The 23,006-nt window shown below is 34.4% G+C and overlaps 1 protein-coding gene across 3 annotated transcripts in view; it reads left to right on the top strand.

The window, feature by feature from the left end:
• The window catches only part of PDLIM3 (PDZ and LIM domain 3), a 52,465-nt gene extending 33,448 nt beyond the window's left edge, over positions 1-19,017 (top strand). The window contains exons 4-8 of one of the 3 annotated variants that reach the window (XM_074228840.1): positions 2,615-2,682; positions 9,593-9,856; positions 13,733-13,860; positions 14,919-15,030; positions 17,479-19,014. In XM_074228840.1, coding sequence (XP_074084941.1) covers positions 2,615-2,682; positions 9,593-9,856; positions 13,733-13,860; positions 14,919-15,030; positions 17,479-17,668 — 762 coding nt within the window. In that variant the 3' untranslated portion in view covers positions 17,669-19,014. Of the gene's footprint in view, positions 1-2,040; positions 2,229-2,614; positions 2,683-9,592; positions 9,857-13,732; positions 13,861-14,918; positions 15,031-17,478 lie in introns of all 3 variants that reach the window. The other 2 variants (XM_074228841.1, XM_074228842.1) reach the window with 2 other exon arrangements.
• The last annotated feature ends 3,989 nt before the right edge of the window (positions 19,018-23,006 follow it).

Genomic DNA, 23,006 nt, shown 5'->3' on the forward strand with positions numbered 1-23,006 from the left:
CTCCAAAACTGTCTCAAGTTATACATTAATGCATTTAATGTAGTGGCATCATGGCATGATAGAGATTTGGCCTTGGAGACAGAAAAAAATGACTTCAAGTTTGATTCCAACACCAACTGAACATATGACTCTGGACAAGTCACCCTCGTGGTCCCAGACAACCCTCTAAAACTAAAAGTTGCCTCACTTACCGTCACCACTGGCAGGAGTCACCTCACTGAGATCTCTGTGCACAATTTCAGACCAAAGGGGAAAAAAAATTCAAGTCACCATATTACATGCAAGGGAGACAAAATCAGAAACACACAAAAAATAGTCCATTCCAAGTCCTCCAAGTTTAATTTAAAATGGAATCCCTACTGTTTTGGTGTAGTTACTGGAAAAACCATCCTCTGACTGACCTCCCAAATATACAGAAAAATATGTTGTCAAAGCAAATGCAGTAGACATTCAGAAATAGCCAGGAGAAGCTCCCTCCCAATTCTGTTCTTTTCTCTCTTCCTCATTCAGGGTATTTGCAGAGCATAGTTAAACGCAGGGAAGAGAACCTCTCATTTCCAACAGATAATCCTCATTCCACCCACAGGTATCTGAGAGTATGGGAGTTTTCAGTCTTCCACAGCAAGAGAAAGAGAGAGAGAATAGAACTTGCTAAGAGTCCCACTGCAGCTTAATATGACAGCCAAGTGATTTTTCTCCCATAGTAAAATGTGCCACTTTTTTCCAAATTTGACAGACGTCTACAACATTTTGCAATATAAAATCAGCACAAAAGTAGATGAAGTTGCTGTCCATTTAAAACATATGAATGAAAATGTTTTTATAAGGATTTATCTTGTTAATTTTGCCAGAATGGAAAGTTTTAGTCATGAGAACTGACTCCTATCCATTGTACATTCCCTTCAGTTTTAATGACTTCCTTCTACTTTGAAGAAAAATAATAACAAAATGGTCCCAGAAGGGGGGACTAGAATAACCCCCACAAATCAAACTACTCCTTTAAGGACATGATTGCAACTCAAATCCCATTATGAAATTGTCAAAGCAAGACTCATCTGTTTCTTTGTTTAGAGATTGATGCATTATAGCTAAATTCCCTCAATACTGAGCAGTCACTGCTATTGATGTGCTGTGTTTATCAAAAAATGTTCCAAGGCTAGAGGCAAAACTCAAAGCAGCTTCTAGAAGATGGCAAAGGAAACTATAATTTTATTAGACATAAGAACAGAGTGTTGTTGGGACATTAAACTTTCCATCTCCCTCTATGTCCACCTCCAACTTAAAAACTACAAGAAGAAACACTAATTATTCTGAATTAAGAATTTGAATTTATTCTATTAAATATCCAAGAAACTGAATCGTCTTATTTAGAATAAGGAATTTAGTGAATTTAAATGATCTATAATTAATTACAGTTCATAGAATCATAAAACAAGAGCTGGAAGAGGCCTTAGAATGTTCAATTCTTTACACTAAAGAGGAAACTGAAGCCCAGAGTTGACTTACCTTAGGAACAGATTCAGAGTCAGAATTCCAACCTAAATCCTCAAATTCTAAATCAAACAATTTTTTTCCTGCCTGAATTGGTTTAAAAAATATATTTAAACTTCTACCAATTGGTTTCCCATTAGTTAGGCTTGAAATTTGATTTTTATGTATAGGAATGATTATTTGGTCAAGACCAGAGTGCCCTGGCAACAAACTCTTCACATACTATTTCCTTAGAATTGAGCATATGAAAGAAGTCTATATAGAGCCAACAAATTATACAAAAGCTGAATGATTTTTGTACCTGTCACTTCCTTTGTCCTCTAACCATTAGATGTCTAAGTAACATTAGATTCTTCCATTTATCAGATGAAATCTTATGAAAAAAAATCACAGAATCTTTGATGTTTAGTTGCTTCTTAAGTCAGTCTGTGAATGCTATAGTGGATATTAAGATGCCAAGATTAACAAGCTTGGAGCTATCAATTTTTGCACATTAACTGCTTTTTTATGTATTTGTGGCTCTGTATTTTGTCTGCCCAACACGTACAGGAATTCAAGCCTATTGGTTCTGCTCATAATAGAAGGGCACAGCCTTTTGTTGCTGCAGCAAATATCGATGACAAAAGGCAAGTAGTGAGCTCCTCCTATAATTCGCCAATTGGGCTCTATTCTTCAGGCAATATTCAAGATGCACTGCATGGACAGCTACGGGGGCTTATTCCCAGTTCACCTCAAAGGTAAGTATTAACTCAGCTTCATAATGTTTTTGAAGGCAATATTGCTGCTCTGTTCGCACCTAAAAGTCCAGCTCTTGCTGTTTAATATTTGTTCCTTTCCTGAAAAAGTCATATCAGATCAGATACTTGAATAGGTATTTGTCCAAAGCATTTTTCTGTTGTTCTGGTGCCCAAAGCATCTGTATACCTGAATATCTGGAGGTGATGAAAAATGGCAAGAATTTGTGATTTCTCTCTGGTATTTATAATTTTAATAGCAGATAGGTATCTCAAGTATCCAATTTGGGAAACAATAAACAAAATTTGTGTTCACATAATTGCATCTTAAAATTAATCTCTGCTGATTTTGTTTGTGGTATTGTTTTTTAAAACCTTTGTTTTTACAGGACACGAACTACTTTGAACACAAGCATAATATTCGGCCCAAACCTTTCATACTTCCAGGCCGAAGCAGGTCATAAGCTTTACCAGTGTGCACTAGGCAATGCATGTTTGCTTTAATTGATTCTTACTAATCGCCAAGAAGTGTGATTTCAGGATGTCTGACATTGTATTTGGGTGACATGGCCTCATTTTTAAGCTTATTTAAAAGGGGAAAAAATCCTTGCTTCAAAAAATCAGCAGATATAACTTCCCATTTCAAGAGTAAATACTGATATTCATGGAGCTGTGAAATGTTCAGCTATCAACAAAGATATTTTTAACTAATGCACTTGCTCATTTGGAGACTGTATCCTGAATACTTTGACCTTCTAAGTTATACAATATGCATGGCACCAGGGAAGAAAAGTCTAGCCAAAAATGAAAAGAGAAACATCTTTGAAAGTTGTAAGGAAGTCAGATAGCACACAGTAAGAGGGCTTTTGTACCGCTATAAATAGAAGCCCATAAGTTTCCATACCTCCTAACCATATCGCCTCAATTCCTAATTCATATTATAGGAACATGCACCTCAGGGAGGCCCTCTGCACAGGTCTCCTAGCATCTCTAGACCCCTGCTTTAAAAAACTAGTCACATTCTTCTAGAACACCTAAGCACCCACAATACTTTGCACATTTTAATATGTGTCTAATTGGTGTTTTGTTAAAATGGATTGCTGAACTGAAAGAGAAAGGTGGGAGACACTCAAAAACAAAAATTATTGGGGGCTTATATTTCCAAATAATTGGGCTGATAGAATAATTTTCACATTAATAGGACTGATTGAAGTGATTGTGGAGAATAGAATCAATTGTCTCCTCTTGCTTTCCGAGTTTTTCTGATCCTCCTTTGTTTTCTTCATTTTTCTTCTTTGTTATCTTTCCTCTACCTCCCTGTTTCCTGAACTCAGTTCTACCAAGGATTTCTCTGTTATCCAACTGTTCTCCCTTCTTCTTGGTCATTCCTACAGATGACAACTAATATAATTTATTAAAATAGAAGAACATATTATGCTTTTAAACTAGTCTTCAAACACCTTAGCAGTGGTACTATAGTAAATAGAATCCAGGCTACAGAATCAGAGGATCTAAGTGTGATTTACCATTTCTGTTATTTATTTCCTGTTTGACCTTGGGCAAGTCACTTTGTCTCTATCAGATTCAGCCTCCTCATCAATAAGATGAAAGAGTAGATGGCCTTTGAAGCAGGTAGATGGCATAGTAACTGGAACAGTGGACCCATAAGTTCAAATTTTGCCTTAGGCCTCTTACTGTGTGATTCTGGACAAATCACTTAACCTCAGTCTGCCTCAGTTAATTCATCTGAAAAATGAGGATAATTCCCAAGATTGTTGTAAGGCTAAAATGAGATAATATTTGTTTCCTTTGGAAACCTAAAAGCACTAAACAAATGTTAGTTATTATTAAAAATAATAATCACCTTCTCAGTCTATCATCCTGTGAATTTCCTTAATTTACTTGTCAAGATCAGTTTTTTGGATTTTATTTTTGTGGCTAGCTTAGCTTTTAGCCCATTAACTGAAACTTACAAATTTCCTATAATTGCATAACACTATATCCTTAAGTACCTATTCACATTTAATTTTATTATAACTCAAGAAAATTCATCACACACCCTCATTTTATAATTTATATTAAAAGTGTCTAATTATTAATTCATATTTTCACATTTCTATAATTACCATGTTGTAATCCTCATAAATATCTCATCTGTCAGCTCTCTACCCAGGTTTAAATTATAGATACTTCACTGGGACTATAATAGTCTCCCCTGTATTTTGCTGTTTCTTGTGATTTAATGATTGTTTCCATAATCTAGGCATTAAATTTCCATTGCATTTACTAAAGATACAGTAGAACTAATACAATATATATAGTAGCATATTCTAATATGATATATTAAGTTAAATTTTACATAAAGTAATATTTCAACTATTATAGATCAAAATTTTATCATAATAGCATGATGTGCTATTAATACCAGCTATTATAAAAATTATATTACCATATAATGTCATATGAATTAATGATGAAATTATTATAATTTTAATACTATACCATATCTGGTATTTATACTACTTTACATATTGACTCTTATTTAATTTTCACAACAAGTAGTTAATGACTGGAATAATAATTTCATTTTAGATATTATGCCATTTTACAGGTGATCAAATTAAAGATCATGAAAATTAAGTGATTTTCTCGTGGTCACAATGCTGAATGTCCAAGGTAGGAATTCATACTCATATTGTTCCCAACTTCAAGTCAGAACTCTTTTTTTTTACTAGACCATACTTCTCATGTGCTTAGGTCCTCAATCTAAGATTATCTAAGACTATCTCTTTGTAAAGCAACCAATTTTTAAAATGATCTGAAGGTTCTCCCTATCCCAACAACCAACTCACAGTTTTACTCTCTCTCCATTTATATATAAATATATAAAAACATCATACATTTCTAAATTATATTACAGATTTTATTTAATATATTACCTATTTATATATTTCATGTAGCTAATATATTAAATACATAATATATTTATACCAATATACATCTATTATAATATAATCTTTGTCCAGATAAAAATATTGTAAATATTGCAAATTAAACAAATTATATGAATTTTATATAAATTCATGCTTACATAAATATATACTTATGAATTTATGGTTACTTCCAGAAGAATCTCAGAAGACATCTCAAGGAAGCTAGTTCTCCTCTTTCTAGAGAGAAAACACTCATCATCACCCATTACCCCAGCTCAGGATCCCTGATGTTTCCATGGGCACACTCAAAAATAACAAAGGCCAATTTCCCACCACCATCACCATTACCCTAGACATGGGTATCAGGAGATGGGTAGTGTAATTCATTATCAGTCACTATCATTGACTAGAATTCTTTTAGTTTCCCAAGTTGTTTGTCTGAAAAAAATTTTCACTAAGGTGCAATGACTCTCTTTGGTAACAAAACTTATAGCAAACCCACCTCCAGTGAATTATTAGCCCCATCCCTATCTCATCTCATGCACACTTCATATAAATCAGTCAAAAAACATTTATTAATCACCTGCTTTGTACCAGCCACTGCTCTGTGATACAAAGAAAGGCAAAAAAAAAAATTCAAAAAACAAAAACAGTCCCTGCTCTCAAGGAGCTCACAATCTAAAGGCAGAGACAACATTCGAAGAACTATGTAGAAATAAACTCTATACAGAATGGATTGAAAATAACTAACAGAGGGATGGCACTAGAATTAACAAGGGATCTGGAAAGCAGTAGATGGAATTTTAGTTGAGATTTGAAGGAAGCCAGAGGCAGAGATGAAAAGGGAGAGAAATCCAGGCATTTGGGAAACAATAAAAAGCCACAAGTTTTGGAATATATTCATTTGTTTTCTAGATTTCTTGGTTCTAGTTCTAGTCTAGCTTTTTAAATAGATAAAGCTAGAAATGGCTTTAAAGAATCTTCATAACCTTTTCAGTTTACAAGAAGCTACTAGAGCAGTCATCTGAAACTATTCTTGGCGAAAGTATAATTAGCTCGCTGTTTAGAGCCAGATATTCCCAGGGTTAAACCAACTGTTTCAGGCAACCTTAGCTAACAATTTCGCAAGCTCTTGTTTCACTCTGTATTGGCCAAGGCAATATAGCCATGACCAAATCATACCACATAGAAAATCTACCCAAGCTTTTCTGACTAGCCAACTCAGGCTGTTGGAGTTTGGAAATACTAGTCCTATTATTTGTTCAGTAATACAACAAAACCAGGTGCATAGAACCATTTGGGTTTTGGGGTGGTCTATCACATTCATCAATAATTTTGTCAACCTAATTTTAAGCTGTCCCTACATAGAATAAACAAATTATTTATCTTTCTAATTTAAGCTATAAAGAAAATTAAAATTGATATCAGTGCTCACAAATTATTTATATTTGTTTCTTAATGTATAGTACATTGTCTTGTTCATAATAAACACTTAAAATTGTGATTATCAATTATAATTTTTATAATGGACCTGTGAGTAAAGGGAAGTGATGAGAAGGAAATTTTCCCTCCCCATGCAGATCAACAATTGTTCCACAATTTGTATACTTAGAAAATTGTCTGGGGTGCTGAAAAATTAAGTGACTTGTCCATTCATGGTCATCCAGTCAGTATATAACAGATGCAAGATTTTAACTGACTCTAAGACTAGCTGTCCATCTACTATGCCATGTTGTCTTTCTGTTAATGTTAATTACCATATTATTGATGTTTTCAATAATATTTTATCCTCCTTTTGCAAATGAGAAAACAGGCTTTATTAAAATACACAACTAATAAATATTACAACTGAGACTAAAATCTCAGTCTATGGACCCCAGAACACACCTGATTACACTACAAAATTTAATATCTTGACAGAACGAACAAATGTAAATTAAGTTTCCAGTTTATCAACATTGATCAAATGTGCCAGAGCATTTCTTTTTCAATTTACTTTTTGTTGATGGTGATTGAGTATATCCTAATATCTATATTATATATATATATATATATATATATGTGTGTGTGTATATATAATATATATTTATTATACACATATATCCTATATCCTAATAGCTCTAAAATTCACAGAGAGAGCAAAAGCTTCTAATATAATTCCTGGGAGAATATTGATTGTGAGATACTTGAGGCATATGTATTCCATTGAGCACAGAAATATTTATATTAATAGTAGTCTCCTCATTGCTACTGAAGTCTGAGAATAGACTTACTTCCTTTTTATCCTTCAAACGGATCATTTTTCCCCTTGGAAAATGTACCTACCAATGCTTTCCTTCAAAAGGCAGCTTTCTGTCAGTGGAATGCAGGTTTGGGTTGGCCTCTTGTCTCACTTCTTGCCTGGCTCTGGAGAATGACCCATGCTTAGCTGGCGTAGTGGATGACTAATAAATGTTGATTGATTGATTATTGACTGAATGTGAGATTGCCTCCTTGTCTTCAAATTTACCAGGCTTTTTTCTTTAAGTAGCACACAACCAGAGCTTAATAGATGCATATTGAATGAATATTGAGTTAACAGCTGTTTTCTTTTGATTTGTATTTGTTTCTGAAACATGTTTTACTTGAAATTAGATGATCCTATATAAATGTTATGTGAGAAAAAAATATATACATGTATATAAAGGATATATTCAGCTCAGTACAGTGGAGAGAATACTATATTGGGATCAGAGGCTCTATATTTAATCCTGACTATAAAAGAAATTGAGCTAGATGACTTTTAAGGTCCCTTCCAGCTTTAAATTTATGACTCTACAATCCTATGTATGATTGCTCAAAAAGGGAGTAGCAATCTCTAAACTCCTTACCCACTCTAAACCTTCTGATTGTTTCTGATGGTGAGATTTTGTGTGTGAAATGACACTATAGCTTCAACAGAAAAGCCTTCAATTCTTTTCATGGTAGAAGATCTTGATCTTGTATTACATCTCCCCCAAATTCAGGCATGGGACTCTAGACATAGGAAAAGAAAGTATGGATCATCAAAGTTGGAACTTTTGACCATTTATTAGAAGTTAGAACATGGGAGTCTGTTGGCATCCTGGGGGGGGGGGGGGTGTTCCTTCTGCACAAGCCTCTAATGCTCAGGCAGCCACTACAAAAAGTTAGCATTGGCAGAAACAGTTTTTGGATTAAATGCTCTGTCTCAAATTATAAAATTGGCTATCTACATGAAAGTCAGTGAATTTAGACAGTTATCTGATTTTTTTCTTAAGGTTCTTCAGGGTAATTTCTTAGACTACAACAAGTTATGTTTGTTGAGACATGAGGCTTAAGTTATGAGACATCAAGTCTTTGTTTAACAAACTTTTTAGAAAATTGCAAAACAACAGCAAACAAAACTGAATGTCTTGTCATGAGACACTGACTTTGTTTAAAGAAGCTGAACAACAGAAAATAAACCATGTTTTGTATATTTAAAAATATAGCTCTACCAAAGACTAAAGGTTAAAAAGATACCTTACTTTAGAATATCCTAAAATCCAGCATCAGAGACTGATCCAACTGGGGGACAACTTCCTTTTTATTTAAATCACATACCAAAATCTAAGATATTTAAACAGCTATTCTTGCCTGCTGTGCTTAATAAATATTTGTGAAATATTATTTCTTCCTTAAGTGTGGCAATTCAGAAAAGCAAAAGAATGTTCAGCCTGTTTGAACCTGCCCATAATCCCTCTTGTTTAATTTTCATTAAAGGATTGTTAAAAATATTTGTTAAGAGCAGTCTGGTGACATTCATTTCTGTTACTTTTCCTTAGACATTTCTCTGAACAGAAGTGTACACTTCTTTTTGAGAAGTTTGTTAGAGTAGAGCTGAGGTCAAATTCTGCTTCTAATACATATTAGCTGTGTGACCATGGGCAAGTTGCAACCTCTCAATGCCATTCAATTTTCTAAGCCCATAATTCACAGATGAGTAACAGGTCTGCATCTGTAGAGGGCATTTCCACACTGGAAATTCCTCAAACTAAAGAAAGTATAGATTCAGACCTACATTCTTCTTCTCCCTCTTCCTAAAAAAATTTCTCCTAAAATTCCTGGAACTCTCAACTAAAACATTTCATAATGGGATGGTGTAAAAAAGATATGCTAGTAATCTCCTTTGTTTTAATTAACTTTCAATTTTCAGTCTTAAATTAAAGGCATGGGATTCTTTTTTTTTTTCATTATTCTTTCTTATTGCCTTTTCCTTTAAAAAAATTCAGATTGGGCTGGAACCAGTATCCTTTTGCTTTTCTGTTTTTTGCTGTAATTCACCTCTTTCCTTCTCTTTTCAAACCTGTTTAACATCTTTGTAAATGTTCTTTGTTTTACCTTCTGTCTGTTTATACTGGGTTGTCTTTCTGTGATCGATTATTATTAACACAGTGGATGCAGCACTCCCTCCGGCATTGATTGTGGCAGCGGACGTAGCACCCCTTCATCTATCAGTACTGTTAGTACTATTTGCCCAGGTGACTTGAAAGTTGCCACCAAGATGGCCCCTAACATTCCCTTGGAAATGGAACTTCCTGGTGTGAAGATTGTTCATGCTCAGTTTAATACACCCATGCAGTTGTACTCAGATGACAATATTATGGAAACCCTGCAGGGTCAGGTTTCTACAGCTCTGGGGGAAACACCTCCAATGAGGTAATCACTGAATGCATTGACTATGAGCATGCTGACTAAAATGCATGAAGGATGTTATATGTGATGGTGTGTTCTAACAATGACTTTTATAAGTTTTCCAAAATTGAAAGATAATTGTAAGAAATAATAAAGATAAAGTCAAAACATGTTGCTTAACAGACATTTTTTCAAGCCAATAATTGAGAGGCAGATATCAGAGTCACTACTGCTTGCCCCTGTACCAGCTGTCTAGATTTTTATGTCTATTTCAAAGCAAAATCTTTTTACAATGTTTTTCTAAATAATGGCTTCATTGCTTCTATAGAATGCTACTGTTTCTAATGACAAGTGACTAGAAGTTAGAATCTATGCTATTTTATAGAGTATTACAATGTATGCAGCTAGCTTTACTGAGTCAATCGCTAATGCTGTATTTTTTCATTTTTGCTTGTCACAGAAATATTTGCAAACAGAATTTTAAATAATACTCATTGTCATATGCATGTAAATGATCTAAAATATGGATATTCAAAAAAAATTCAAGCCACATGAATGAAAACAAACTTTCAATATAAAAACAATTTAATTTTTTAATTTTATTAGTGGTGATGGGGTTAAGTGACTTTTCCAAGGTCACACAGCTAGATAATTATTAAGTGTCACATTTGAACTCAGGTCCTCTTGACTCCAGGGACAGTACTCTAGCCACTTGTCACCTAGCTGCCCCTAAAAACAGTTTAGAAAGTTGCACTTTAAGGAGATAGTCATGAAAATCTCTTTGAAAAACTGATAAATTAAATATATTCAATTTTTAAAATGAAATAATGCTTATTTTTCTTTCTAAAAGATAGCCCTGAGATTCAAATCCTAAAATATTAACTAATGTTCTTTTGAAATAATTAGTTTGTCATAAAGAGTTGTAATTGTTTGTGGTAATCACATGAGCACTATGGGTCTTGAAAAAGACCATGATGTGATAAGTAAATGAAATCTTCTCTTCAAGGATTACTCCAGAGAAGCAGCAAACAATGACTGACTTGCCACTGAACTAGATGGTAGGAAAATAATCTACTTCTGGAAGAGTCACTTACAGGCTTTTAATGAATTTGAGTGCTTATGGAATCATACAACTGACAAACTGTTTCTAGATGTTCCTCACGGGCCCTTCTTGGCTCCTACATTGGCTCTTTCATAGCTACCTCTTAGGCTAGTTAAGCATCAACATCTCTTAGCTTCCAGAATTAAAAATAGAGAGAAACAACACACAACAGAGTTAGGACAAATTGGTTCTGGTGACTATTTGTCAGCAAACTAACAGTGAGGGGAAGCCAAGGACCTGAATGTGGGATTAGAACTCAATTTTGAGGTTGAGGGACAGAAAAGAGAGCAAATGACAAGGGAATGGAAACAAACAGGCAATATTAAATCTGGCAATTGGCCTAGTGTCATTAGGTCCAGACTCTCTTTGTTCATTGGCACAATGATATGGATATCCCTGATTAAAAGGGAGGGAGGGAGGGAGGGAGGGAGGGAGGAAGGAAGGAAGGAAGGAAGGAAGGAAGGAAGGAAGGAAGGAAGGAAGGAAGGAAGGAAGGAAGGAAGGAGGGAGGGAGGGAGGGAGGGAGGGAGGGAGAAGAGAGGAAGAGGGAGGAGAGGGAGGAGAGGGAGGAGAGGGAGAAAGACAGAAAAGCCAATAAAACCTCTGGCTCCATTTCAGCAAGTCCCAATCTGTGATGAGTAGACTACATCTAAAAATAGGGTCAGTTGTGGTAATATAATAAGATGTAACCATATTTCTTGGTGAATGGTTGAGGCAACTGGGGATGTTTAATCTGCCACATATAAGAGGAAGGGTGCTTATTTTGTGTTGTTTCAGAGAAAAAAACTTGGACCAGTGAACAATTTCACTTCTCCCTAACCACCTGTATCCTACTCACACCCAATGAGTTTCCAAGTAATATTGCCACCATTTTAGAGATATCTGTTAAATTCATCAATCCTCCTTTTTTTCCCACTGCCTCTTCTACAGGGGAGTTCCTCAACACTTCTGAATGATTCAAATTACCTCAATCCTCCTCATGTACCTCCTCTATTCAATCCATCTTTCATATCCCTGCCCAAATCACCTTTCTAATGGATTACTATGACACCATCACTACCCTGTTCTAAAGATTTGGGGAACTCTTTGCCTAAATAAAGCAGTCAATAAATATAATATGGGCTAATAGGGACAAAAGAAATCTTAAGGTTTTTTTGGCAAGGTAAATGGGGTTAAGTGGCTTGCCCAAGGCCACACAACTAGGTAATTAAGTATCTGAGGTCGAATTTGAACTCAGGTCCTCCTGACTCCGGGACTGGTGCTCTATCCACTGCATCACCTAGCCACCCTGACAAAAGAAATATTAATGGAATGCTCCAGGGAAATAATTTTCTTCCTTAGCCCAGTATATGAGTCTGACTTGTAAAATTTATCTCCTGTTATTTCCCTTCACACACTCCACATCACACTAACTAGACTACTCTCCATTCCTTTTTTTTATATACTTAAGTTTTCCCCTGGACTAAGAAGATGCTTCCTGTTCTGCTCCCTCTCTTCCTGTTGACATCTTTCCCTCTTCTTCAATGCTCAGTTCACAGCCCTCTACTTCCATGAGGCATTTCTAGCTATCATCCTTTAAAATTTTTTTCATTGTACATTTGAGAGAGTTCACCTTTGACTTCATTTTGTCAATTGCTTTGTAACTATTTTTGTACTTGTCTCATTTCCTCTATGGATTTTTAAGCTTTTTGAGATAGGGAACTCTGCCTGATTTCATCAACTTGACTTTATTATATCAAGAGGTATACAGGAGTCAGTTCTATTTCAAAGTAAGCATTTACACCTAAGAAGAAGAATCAGGGTTTGATTTGTTGTCTTGTTGATCATCTAGACTATAGAAAGCAATGTTAATAATAAATTAAACTTTAAAATGTGCTGTGGACACTTTCTTTTCCTTTAAGAAACAGATAGTTAAATATTTACCAGGATAACCCTGGTTTTATCCCTGGTACCTTGCACAGTGATCTGTACATAGTAATGAATATACATATATATATATACATATATATATATATATATACATATATATATAATTTAAAGCTATAATGAGGCAGTTTTTAATTTACCATAAGAAAGAGTTTTCTAACAATTAGAACTATCCAAAAATAGAAAAAGTAGCCTTGGTAGTAGGAGTTCTCTATCATTGGAAATGCTCAAACATTAATTGGGTATCTATCTGTCCAGGATGTTGTAGAAGGAATCAGTAGGTCTAATTAATTTGAAAGTGATCTTAGAGATCGTCTAGACTAATTCATCTCAATTTACAAAACAGAAGAATCTTAGACCAAAAGAAGTTGATACTTTTTCTACAGTAACATCAGTTTAAATGGAAGCTCCAACTCATTATTTTCATTATTACATCATTCTATCTACCCACTGGAAGAGATCTCAGACTAGATAAGATCTAAAATTTCTCGAGCTCAAATTCTAACAGACTTTAAGAGCTTTCATTCATTTACATAATGATCTGTAACATGGTCAGAATTTTGCTGACAAATTTGCAGATGTTTGTGCCTCCATCATAACATTTTCCAGTAAGAAAAGCTTTCTGACAATGTCTAATCTCCAAAGTTTTGGGGGATATGAAGAAGTTGCTTATTGGATGACATAATTAAGGTAAGTTATATGAGTTCACATTATATTTTACTGCTGATGTGGGCTCACTTGTAAGACAATGATTAATATATGCTATTCAGGAATTATTAGTGTTGTGATAGTCATTCTTTATTGAAGCATCCCTAGGGTAGATTGCTCCACATGCTTAATGACCCTTTACTTCAATTTCTTTATTTTTTTAGTGAATCAGCAGCCTCTGTGCCTCCCCATTCAGATGTGTACAGGATGCTTCATGACAATCGAGATGGACCTACCCAGCCTCGCCAATCAGGCTCTTTCAGGATTCTTCAGGATTTAGTGGATGACCCTGGTGAGCAATCATTTATGTCTGTTCATCTGTTAATGGTCACAGTTGGCCATGGAAGAAGATAGCAAGAGAATATCAAAAAAAGAAAGAAACATATAGGCAATGTATTTTTTTAAATTTTATCATGAGGTGACTAGGTGGTACAGTGGATAGAGCATCAGCCCTGAAGTCAGGAGTACCTGAGTCCAAATCTGGCCTCAGACACTTAATAATTACCTAACTGTGTGACCTTGGGCAAGCCACTTAACCCCATTGCCTAGCAAAAACCTAAAAGAAAAAAGGGAAAGGACCCACATGTGAAAAATATTTCTAGCAGCTCTTTTTGTGGAAGTAAAGAATTAATAAATTGAAGAGATATCCATCATATGATAGTGATGAAATGTTATTATGCTATAAGAAATGATGGAGGGGATAATATCTGAAAAACCTAGGAAGACCATATGAACTAATGCAAAGTATAGCAAGTAGAACTAGAACAATGCCCACAGTAACAACAATAATGTAACAGTGAGGGGCGGCTAGGTGGCACAGTAGCTAAAGCACTGGCCCTGGAGTCAGGAGTACCTGGGTTCAAATCCCGCCTCAGATACTTAATAATTACCTAGCTGTGTGACCTTGGGCAAGCCACTTAACCCCATTTGCCTTGCAAAAAAACCTAAAAAAATAATAATGTAACAATGAGTCACTATGAAAGACTACTACTTTGTTCAAGACAATGAGTCAAGATCATTACAAAGGACCCACAATGAAAAATTCCATCCATCTCCAGAGAGAACTAATGAACAATAAGAGCAAACTGAAGAATGTTTTCTTTGGCTTTGTTTTTCCTTGCTTTTCCTCCCACAATAAAGCTATTATGAAAATGTGTTTTGCACAACTTCATGTATATAATGAGCATTGTATTTATCAGCTTCTCAATGGGTGGGAAAAGTTCTAGAGGGAGAGAGAGAATTGGAATTGAAAATAAAATGCGTTTTTTTTTTTAAGTAGCAACTAGTGTTTTCAGCAAAGAATTTGGATAGCTGCTTCTATATCATAAATGAATTACTTTGGTTTTTCAGATGACCGTCCTGCTGGAACAAGGAGTGTAAGAGCCCCTGTCACAAAAGCTCATGCCGGCATTGGTAGTGGACAAAAGATGCCACTGTGTGACAAATGTGGAAGTGGCATTGTGTAAGTCTCCTTTTCAGATATGGATGTTTATTAAAAATCTTCACCAAGGAAGGACTTACATGAGTTTTAGAACTAATCTTACTTTTTTTCTGTCTCATTGATAGTCAATATACATAAAATATCTGATTATTTAAAGTATTTCACAAATATCACAATAGTTTGTCCTTGTGACAACTCTGGAAGGTAGGTGTTATTATTATCCTGGTTTTTATAGTTAAGGAAACTTAGGCAGGGGTAAGGAGGTTTCCCCAGGGTCATGCAACTAGGAAGTAGCTAAGGCTGGATTTGAACTCAGGTCTTCCTGTTTCCAAGTCACATATTCTATTCATTCTATCCATTGCACCACCTCACTGCCTCATGAATTTATAATGTACATATCTAAATATCCTCAATTCAGCCCTAATCTCATGGTTCATCCTGTCATGGATGTGACCATTGGCTCTTAAAAGCTACACACAAGCAGAACAGAAGCCATGACAGAATTGCCATCAAGTTCTGAAAGAAAAATGTACACAGGGTGGCTCGGTGGTGTAGTGGATAAAGCACCGGCCCTGGAGTCAGGAGTACCTGGGTTCAAATCCGGTCTCAGACACTTAATAATTACCTAGCTGTGTGGCCTTGGGCAAGCCACTTAACCCCATTTGCCTTACAAAAAAACCTTAAAAAAAAAAAAAAAGAAAGAAAAATGTACACATCTAAAGAGCAGCCTAGTTAGGTTCTGCAGAATAGATCAATTAAAGACTGGCTACCAAGTGTTTGGACTTTATGGTTTGGTTTTGATTTTGGTTTTGGCTATGGCAAATTATATGAGATTTGGAGATTTTTCTATCTGTATCAGCAAGGGCATAATGTTACCAGTGAAATTAGAGCTCATTCAAAGTATCCGGTATATATAAGTATGAAGGGAAAGAAGTAACATTTTATTAGGTTTGTACAGTCGAGTTGGGTGGGTTTTGTTTTGTTTTACTTTGATCTGGACCTCTAATTTCCTTGGTGTAAAGAGATTTATGTGAGCAGTCCCTCTACCAAAGCAGATCAACAACTGTCCTATGATTTTTAAACTTAGAGAATTGCCTGGGGACTGAGGGACTAGGTGACTTGCTCAGGATCACATAGCCAGTAGGTATTAAATATGGGACTTTAACCTCGATTTTTCTAGCTCCAAGACAGACTCTATTCCCTCTGTTGTTTTCCTTCTAAATCCATAATATGTGGCTTAAAATTTAAAATTATAACACATAAGAAGTACAACCTTTTGTTTATAAAATGCATTACTGAAAAACTGTAAAATAAATATTTTTCTTTCAATCATTTTGATTTCTATTTTAATTTCAGATATAGTCTCATTTAAAAAGTTCTAAAAAATTTTTCATCCCATGCTTCATAATCTGAAAATTTACTTCAATGTACACTCTGCTTTTATTAAATAGTCTAGAGTCCTTTTAAATTTCCCTACATAAACTCCATAAGAAAAGTTAGGCAATTACACTGAATCATCCTTTGCACAGGCATGTAAAGAATACACATATTAGGGCTTCATCAGGAGTGTTTATTCTCTCCCATTTGTTTTTAATGTCAAAGTATCTATATCAGTGATGATATTTCTCTAGATAAGATAATAAAAGAGAATCCATTAGCTCTTCTCTCAGATATTATATTTATTACTTCACCCTTTTAACTGTCCTGCAATTTATCCATCACTAGGTAATTGTGAGTGGTAGTGGGTAATGAAGGCAACCAAGGGCAGGCAGGATGGGAGATTAGAGAAAAGGGTGAAGTACATGGGGTGACAAAAGCAGTGATAATTTCCAGGACATCAGGTTCTGAAAAACCTGAGTGGATTGTTTGCACAGTAGAGAAAAGGTCACTTATGGCAAATATTTTTTGGTTGCATTAGTACAGTCTGTACATCTCATATGAAAGAGCAGGAGGAAAACAGTTTAATACCCTCCCTCCACCCCAGATGGTATCATTGGAAAGATTCTATTTTATAGAAACACCCTCAGCCAGAATTAGAATCTCATCCAAAGGTGTTTTAGTATTTTTCTTATCAATGACTCACTTTCGAAAGAACTGGGGGTTGGAAAGTCTCACAATGCATCCTTTCGATCTCTCTAGAAATTGTTTCTCTAAACCATCTGAGATGCAACTATTAAAAACATAAACTTATTTCAAAAAGAAAAAATGAGTTGATTCTTGTTGAATGTAATTAACTCCAATGACCACATCAAACAGAAACCTTAAGTCTGGGTGGGAATCCATTATTTGTTAGTTATCTTGGGTCTTTTTCTGACAGCTGTTTTCAGTTTCACAGCTGTATATGATTTTCTTTACAGCTGGAGGCCAGTTGTTTCTTTTCTTATAATGAAAAGAGAACCCACCCTAATTGTAGGATTTCTCCCACCCTGTAATATTTATTTTTTTCTTTTTCTTTGTTTTTATTAACAGTGGGGCTGTCGTGAAGGCACGTGATAAGTATAGGCATCCAGAGTGCTTCGTGTGTGCAGACTGTAACCTTAACCTCAAACAGAAAGGTTACTTCTTTGTGGAAGGACAATTGTACTGTGAAACCCATGCAAGAGCCCGCACGAGCCCACCAGAAGGATATGACGCAATTACTATTTATCCAAAAGCTTAAATGTTTCATGAGGATGATTAGAAAGCACATACACACACTCACCTACACGCATGCACACAGAAAGATATTAATAGCTTTGGGCAGTCATATACTGATGTGTCTACTCTAAATCAGAAGTAATGGATTTTGAAAGTTGTTTTTATTACCAATTGAGGAATTGTGTTAAGGAAGCAAATGTCAATGTGGGGAGGGGATGGAATGTAGAATTTATATATTTAGCTACATTTTACAAGTATGTTAACTTTGAGGCTAACAAAGCAATTTGACATTTAAAGCAATAATATTTTGTATGTTTTACTATCCTGTTTAAAATTGTTTTTAGAATGATGGTACATGTAAAACTATAATCAAGATAACATTTCTGTCCAAATTCCTTAACAAGATTATTGCAACTCTATTACATATAAAATAATAATCTTGATTTAAAATGCTATCTGAATTTTTCTTTCTTTCAATTATTATGTCACATCTAGAGGGAAAAGGATTTTAGATTTCTTTAGGTTTTTGAAATTTGAAAATTATTGTTACTTAGTGAGATATGGATAATAAACACATGTAAATATGTTTAAAATAACTAAAGAAGTAGGACTTTCTCACTGAACTCTGGTATATATGCTTCACAAAGGTTTCTATCATATGTGATGATAGTTAATACTATGCAAGTGAGTAGGACTGGAAGGAAATGCCGACAATTTTTTTTTTAGTATGGACTCTTAAAATTGATTCATTTGACAAAAGCCTATGTATATGTTCATTAATGAATATTCACAAACAAAAATAGCATTTACATCAATGACCATTTTAATTCATCAGACTAGAGTCCATAATTTATGCAGTTAATGAGTTTACAATTAATTTGTTGTACTTTGCAATCAAATCAGTTTGGGAATTCCTTCAGTTAGTGGTATCAAAACTAAGCTTCCTGTATATAAAATTCTTACTTTAATAAAGAAATTAAAATAAATCTTCATGTACAATATTAGAATTTTAAAACAATAAAATCTGGAAAACAATACCTGTGAATTGCAACTGTAAGGTTTGTGCTAACCTTCAAAGATATGTGTGTTCACATGAGTTGTTTAAATGCAGTTCCTCATACTCATTGATAGATGTGATCTCAAGTCTGGACTTTCCCCTGAGAAGAAGAGAAAAGTTCCACCTCATCCCCCACAGCTAAGTGTTCTTTTTCCATTCTTTGCAGGAGTTATGTACTAGAATTACATCTATCTGCTCCCAGAATATTACTGGTCTGGATACAATAGATTAAAAACAATAAAGCTATTTCCTTGATTGTTCTTAAGGAGGATAGAGCTATCCCAAGCTCATACATAAACAGATTTTTCCCCACAAATACTGGTTCTAAAAAATGATTATATCATAAATTACAAATATTGAATAAAATCCTTTATATAACTAAAAGAAATTAGAGGTCTTATATAGATTAAGATATACCAGAAAATATATAGAGTAAATGAACTCTATTTGGAGTGAAATGAGATTTTAGCCCAACCAAGAGAGAAGCCCTGTTTTGCCCAACAGGAATTTCCCAGAATCTCTAGAGTTAAGCTAGTGAGATATCTTGAGAAGCCAGCTTCCCTTATATTTCCGATATTTCCAAAATTCATCCGTTCTCTCTTTCTCTTTCTCTCCCTCTCCTCTTGCTCTCCCTCCCTTGTTTCCAACAAAAGAAAATCTGCTTTTCAAAACTTTTGAAGGAACCCTGCTCCTCACACATATATGAAGTCTGAAGTGTCAATTCCTACTCAGCATTCTTTTTCTCTATATATTGGAGTCATATATATATATATATACATATATATATGACAAATTCAGCATAATGCCCAAATCTTAGATAGAAACTTACACAATAATAGACAAAAGAGTTAAAGAAATAGTTCAAAATCATGGGATACTGGGTGGAGGAAAAGGTTTGAGATTCTGTTTGTTTCTTTTGCCCATCTACCTTGCTCCTGCAATATTTAGCCTAGACAAGCATTTGTCTATCTAATTTTTAAAACTTTTCCAAAAACTAAACTATAAATTATAGCGGAAAGAATATTGACTGGTTCTAGATTAAGAAGATCTGAATTCAAATCCCACCTCTGATTCTTATTACCCAAATGTCCCTAGAGAAATCCTATAATATCCTTAGGTCTGTTTCCTCATCTACAAAATGAGCAGGATAGGTTCCCAAGATCCTTCTTAGCTCTAAATGCATGAATCTAAGTAACCTTTCTTGGTGAAACATCGTAGTGTCTAAAGTTTGCCAAGGTCATATTACACAAAATTGGTTTTCTTTTCCATCAGTAATTATATATGTTTTCTAAAAAAGCAAGTAGTGTTCCCCTGATAGAAAATAGGCTATATTTTTCCCCTGAAATAAAAAGATTCTCTTACAATTTTTCTCTAAATACAAAAAAATCCAGAAAATTTAAAAAGATTTAAGAAAATTTTAACATATTTCTATTAATAACAATATAATAATTATACTAATTCCATTCTAAAACATAATCCTATTTAAAGAATTCAAAGCATAGAATGAAGTAAAAAACCCAACTCTCTCCAAATAAGAAGCTATAAAATGGTAGAAATAAGAAATCAAAATTTAAAAGGGCAATGATAACTCATTTAACAAACTCTCTGTGGAAAAAAAGCATTCCCTTCTCTTGGTACCCTCAGCTTCTTCCATGGTTTTAAGTACCAATTTAGTATGAAAGTGACTCCAAATATAGAACTCACTAGATTTGTGATTCCATCCTTGAGCCTTCTAGCTCTAAACCCTATGATCTTTCCCTTATTTCTTCATTAAGCTATAGTGTCATATTTCCAAAATTGAGCACATAACCCGTTCTTCAAAACCACCCCGAATGGATAAAAGGGGGGGGGGAATACAAACAGAGGGAAGATAGCACAGAGGGCAATAAAGAATTAGTAATCATAACCTTGAATGTGAATGGGATGAACTCTCCCTTAAAACATAAGCAAATAGCAGAATGGATTAAAAACCAGAATCCTACAATATGCTGCTTACAAGAAACTCATTTGAAGCAGAGAGATACATATAGAGTAAAGGTAAAAGGTTGGAGAAAAATATATTTTGCTTCAGCTGAAGTAAAAAAGGCAGGGGTAGCAATCCTTATCTCAGACAAAGCAGCAGCAAAAATAGATAGCGTTAAAAGAGATAAGGAAGGAAACTTTATCCTCCTAAAAGGTACCATAGACAATAAAGTTATTTCAGTATTGAATATATATGCACCCAGTGGGACAGCACCCAAATTCTTAGAGGAGAAGCTGAAAGAATTACAGGAAGACATAGACAGCAAAACTCTACTACTAGGATACCTCAACCTCCCGCTATCAGATCTAGATAAATCAAATCATAAAACAAACAAGAAAGAAATTAGGGAGGTAAATAGATTGTTAGAAAAATTAGATATGGTAGACTTATGGAGGAAACTGAATGGGGATAGGAAGGAATATACCTTTTTCTCTGCAGTACATGGAACTTATACAAAAATTGACCATGTACTAGGACATAAAAACCTAATGATCAACTGCAGAAAGGCAGAAATAGTGAATACATCCTTCTCAGATCACAATGCAATAAAAGTCATATGCAATACTGGGCCAAGGAGATATAGACGCAGAACAAATTGGAAACTGAATAACCTCATCTTAAAAAATGAGTGGACCAAAAAACAAATTATAGAAAGAATTAACCATTTTATCCTAGATAATGATAATAATGAAACAACATACCAAAACCTATGGGATTCATTCAAAGCAACTCTTAGGGGATATATTATAGCTCTAAATGCTTATATGAATAAATTGGAGAAAGAGGAAATCAATGAACTAAACATGCAACTAAAAAAATTAGAGAAAGAACAAATCAAAAATCCCTAATCAAATACCAAATTAGAAATTTTAAAAATCAAAGGAGAAATTAATAAAATCGAAAGCAAAAAAACTATTGAATTAATAAATAAAACCAAAAGTTGGTATTATGAAAAAAACAATAAAATTGATAAACCTCTGGTCAATTTGATTAAAAAAAGAAAGAAGAAAACCAAATTGCTAGTATTATAAATGAAAAAGGTGAACTCACCACCAATGAGGAGGAAATTAAAGTAATAATTAGAAATTATTTTGCCCAATTTTATGCCAATAAATTTGATAATCTAAGTGAAATGGATGAATATTTACAGAAACATAAGTTGCCCAGGTTAAATGAAGAAGAGATTAAATACCTGAACAACCCTATCTCAGAAAAAGAATTCAACAAGCCATTAGTGAACTCCCTAAAAACAAATCTCCAGGGCCTGATGGATTCACAAGTGAATTTTACCAAACATTTAAGGAACAATTGGTTCCAATCCTATATAAACTCTTTGGAAAAACAGGAAAAGATGGAACTCTGCCTAACTCTTTCTATGAAACCAATATGGTACTGCTGCCTAAACCAGGAAGAGTTAAAACAGAGAAAGAAAATTATAGACCTATTTCCTTGATGAATATAGATGCAAAAATCCTAAATAAAATCTTAGCAAAACGACTACAACAAGTCATCACTAGGATAAGACATTATGATCAAGTTAGGATTTATTCCAGGAATGCAGGGTTGGTTCAATATTAGGAAAACTGTTAGCATACTCAATTATATCAATAACAAACCTATCAGAAACCATATGATCATATCAATAGATGCTGAAAAAGCTTTTGACAAAATACAGCATCCATTCCTATTAAAAACACTAGAGAGTGTAGGAATAAATGGACTGTTCCTTAAAATAATTAGCAGTATCTATCTGAAACCATCAACAAGCATTATACTCAATGGGGAGAGGCTAGAGGCATTCCCAATAAGATCAGGGGTTAAACAAGGGTGCCCATTATCACCACTACTATTCAATATTGTATTAGAAATGTTAGCATCAGCAATTAGAGAAGAAAAAGAAATTAAAGGAATTAGAATTGGGAAGGAAGAGACAAAACTCTCACTATTCGCAGATGACATGATGGTCTACCTAGAGAATCCCAAGAAATCATCTAAAAAACTACTGGAAACAATTAGCAATTTTAGCAAAGTTACAGGTTATAAAATAAAACCCCATAAATCCTCAACTTTCATATATATGACTAGCAAGAAACAGCAGGAAGAGCTAGAAAGAGAAATTCCATTCAAAGTAACCTCAGACAGTGTAAAATACTTGAGAGTCTATTTGCCAAGACAGACTCAGAATCTTTTTGAAAACAATTATAAAACACTTCTCACACAAATTAAATCAGATTTAAGTAACTGGGCAAATATCAACTGCTCATGGATAGGTAGAGCTAA

Source organism: Macrotis lagotis, chromosome 3 (genome assembly GCF_037893015.1).
Source record: "Macrotis lagotis isolate mMagLag1 chromosome 3, bilby.v1.9.chrom.fasta, whole genome shotgun sequence".
Lineage (NCBI taxonomy): Eukaryota > Metazoa > Chordata > Mammalia > Peramelemorphia > Peramelidae > Macrotis > Macrotis lagotis.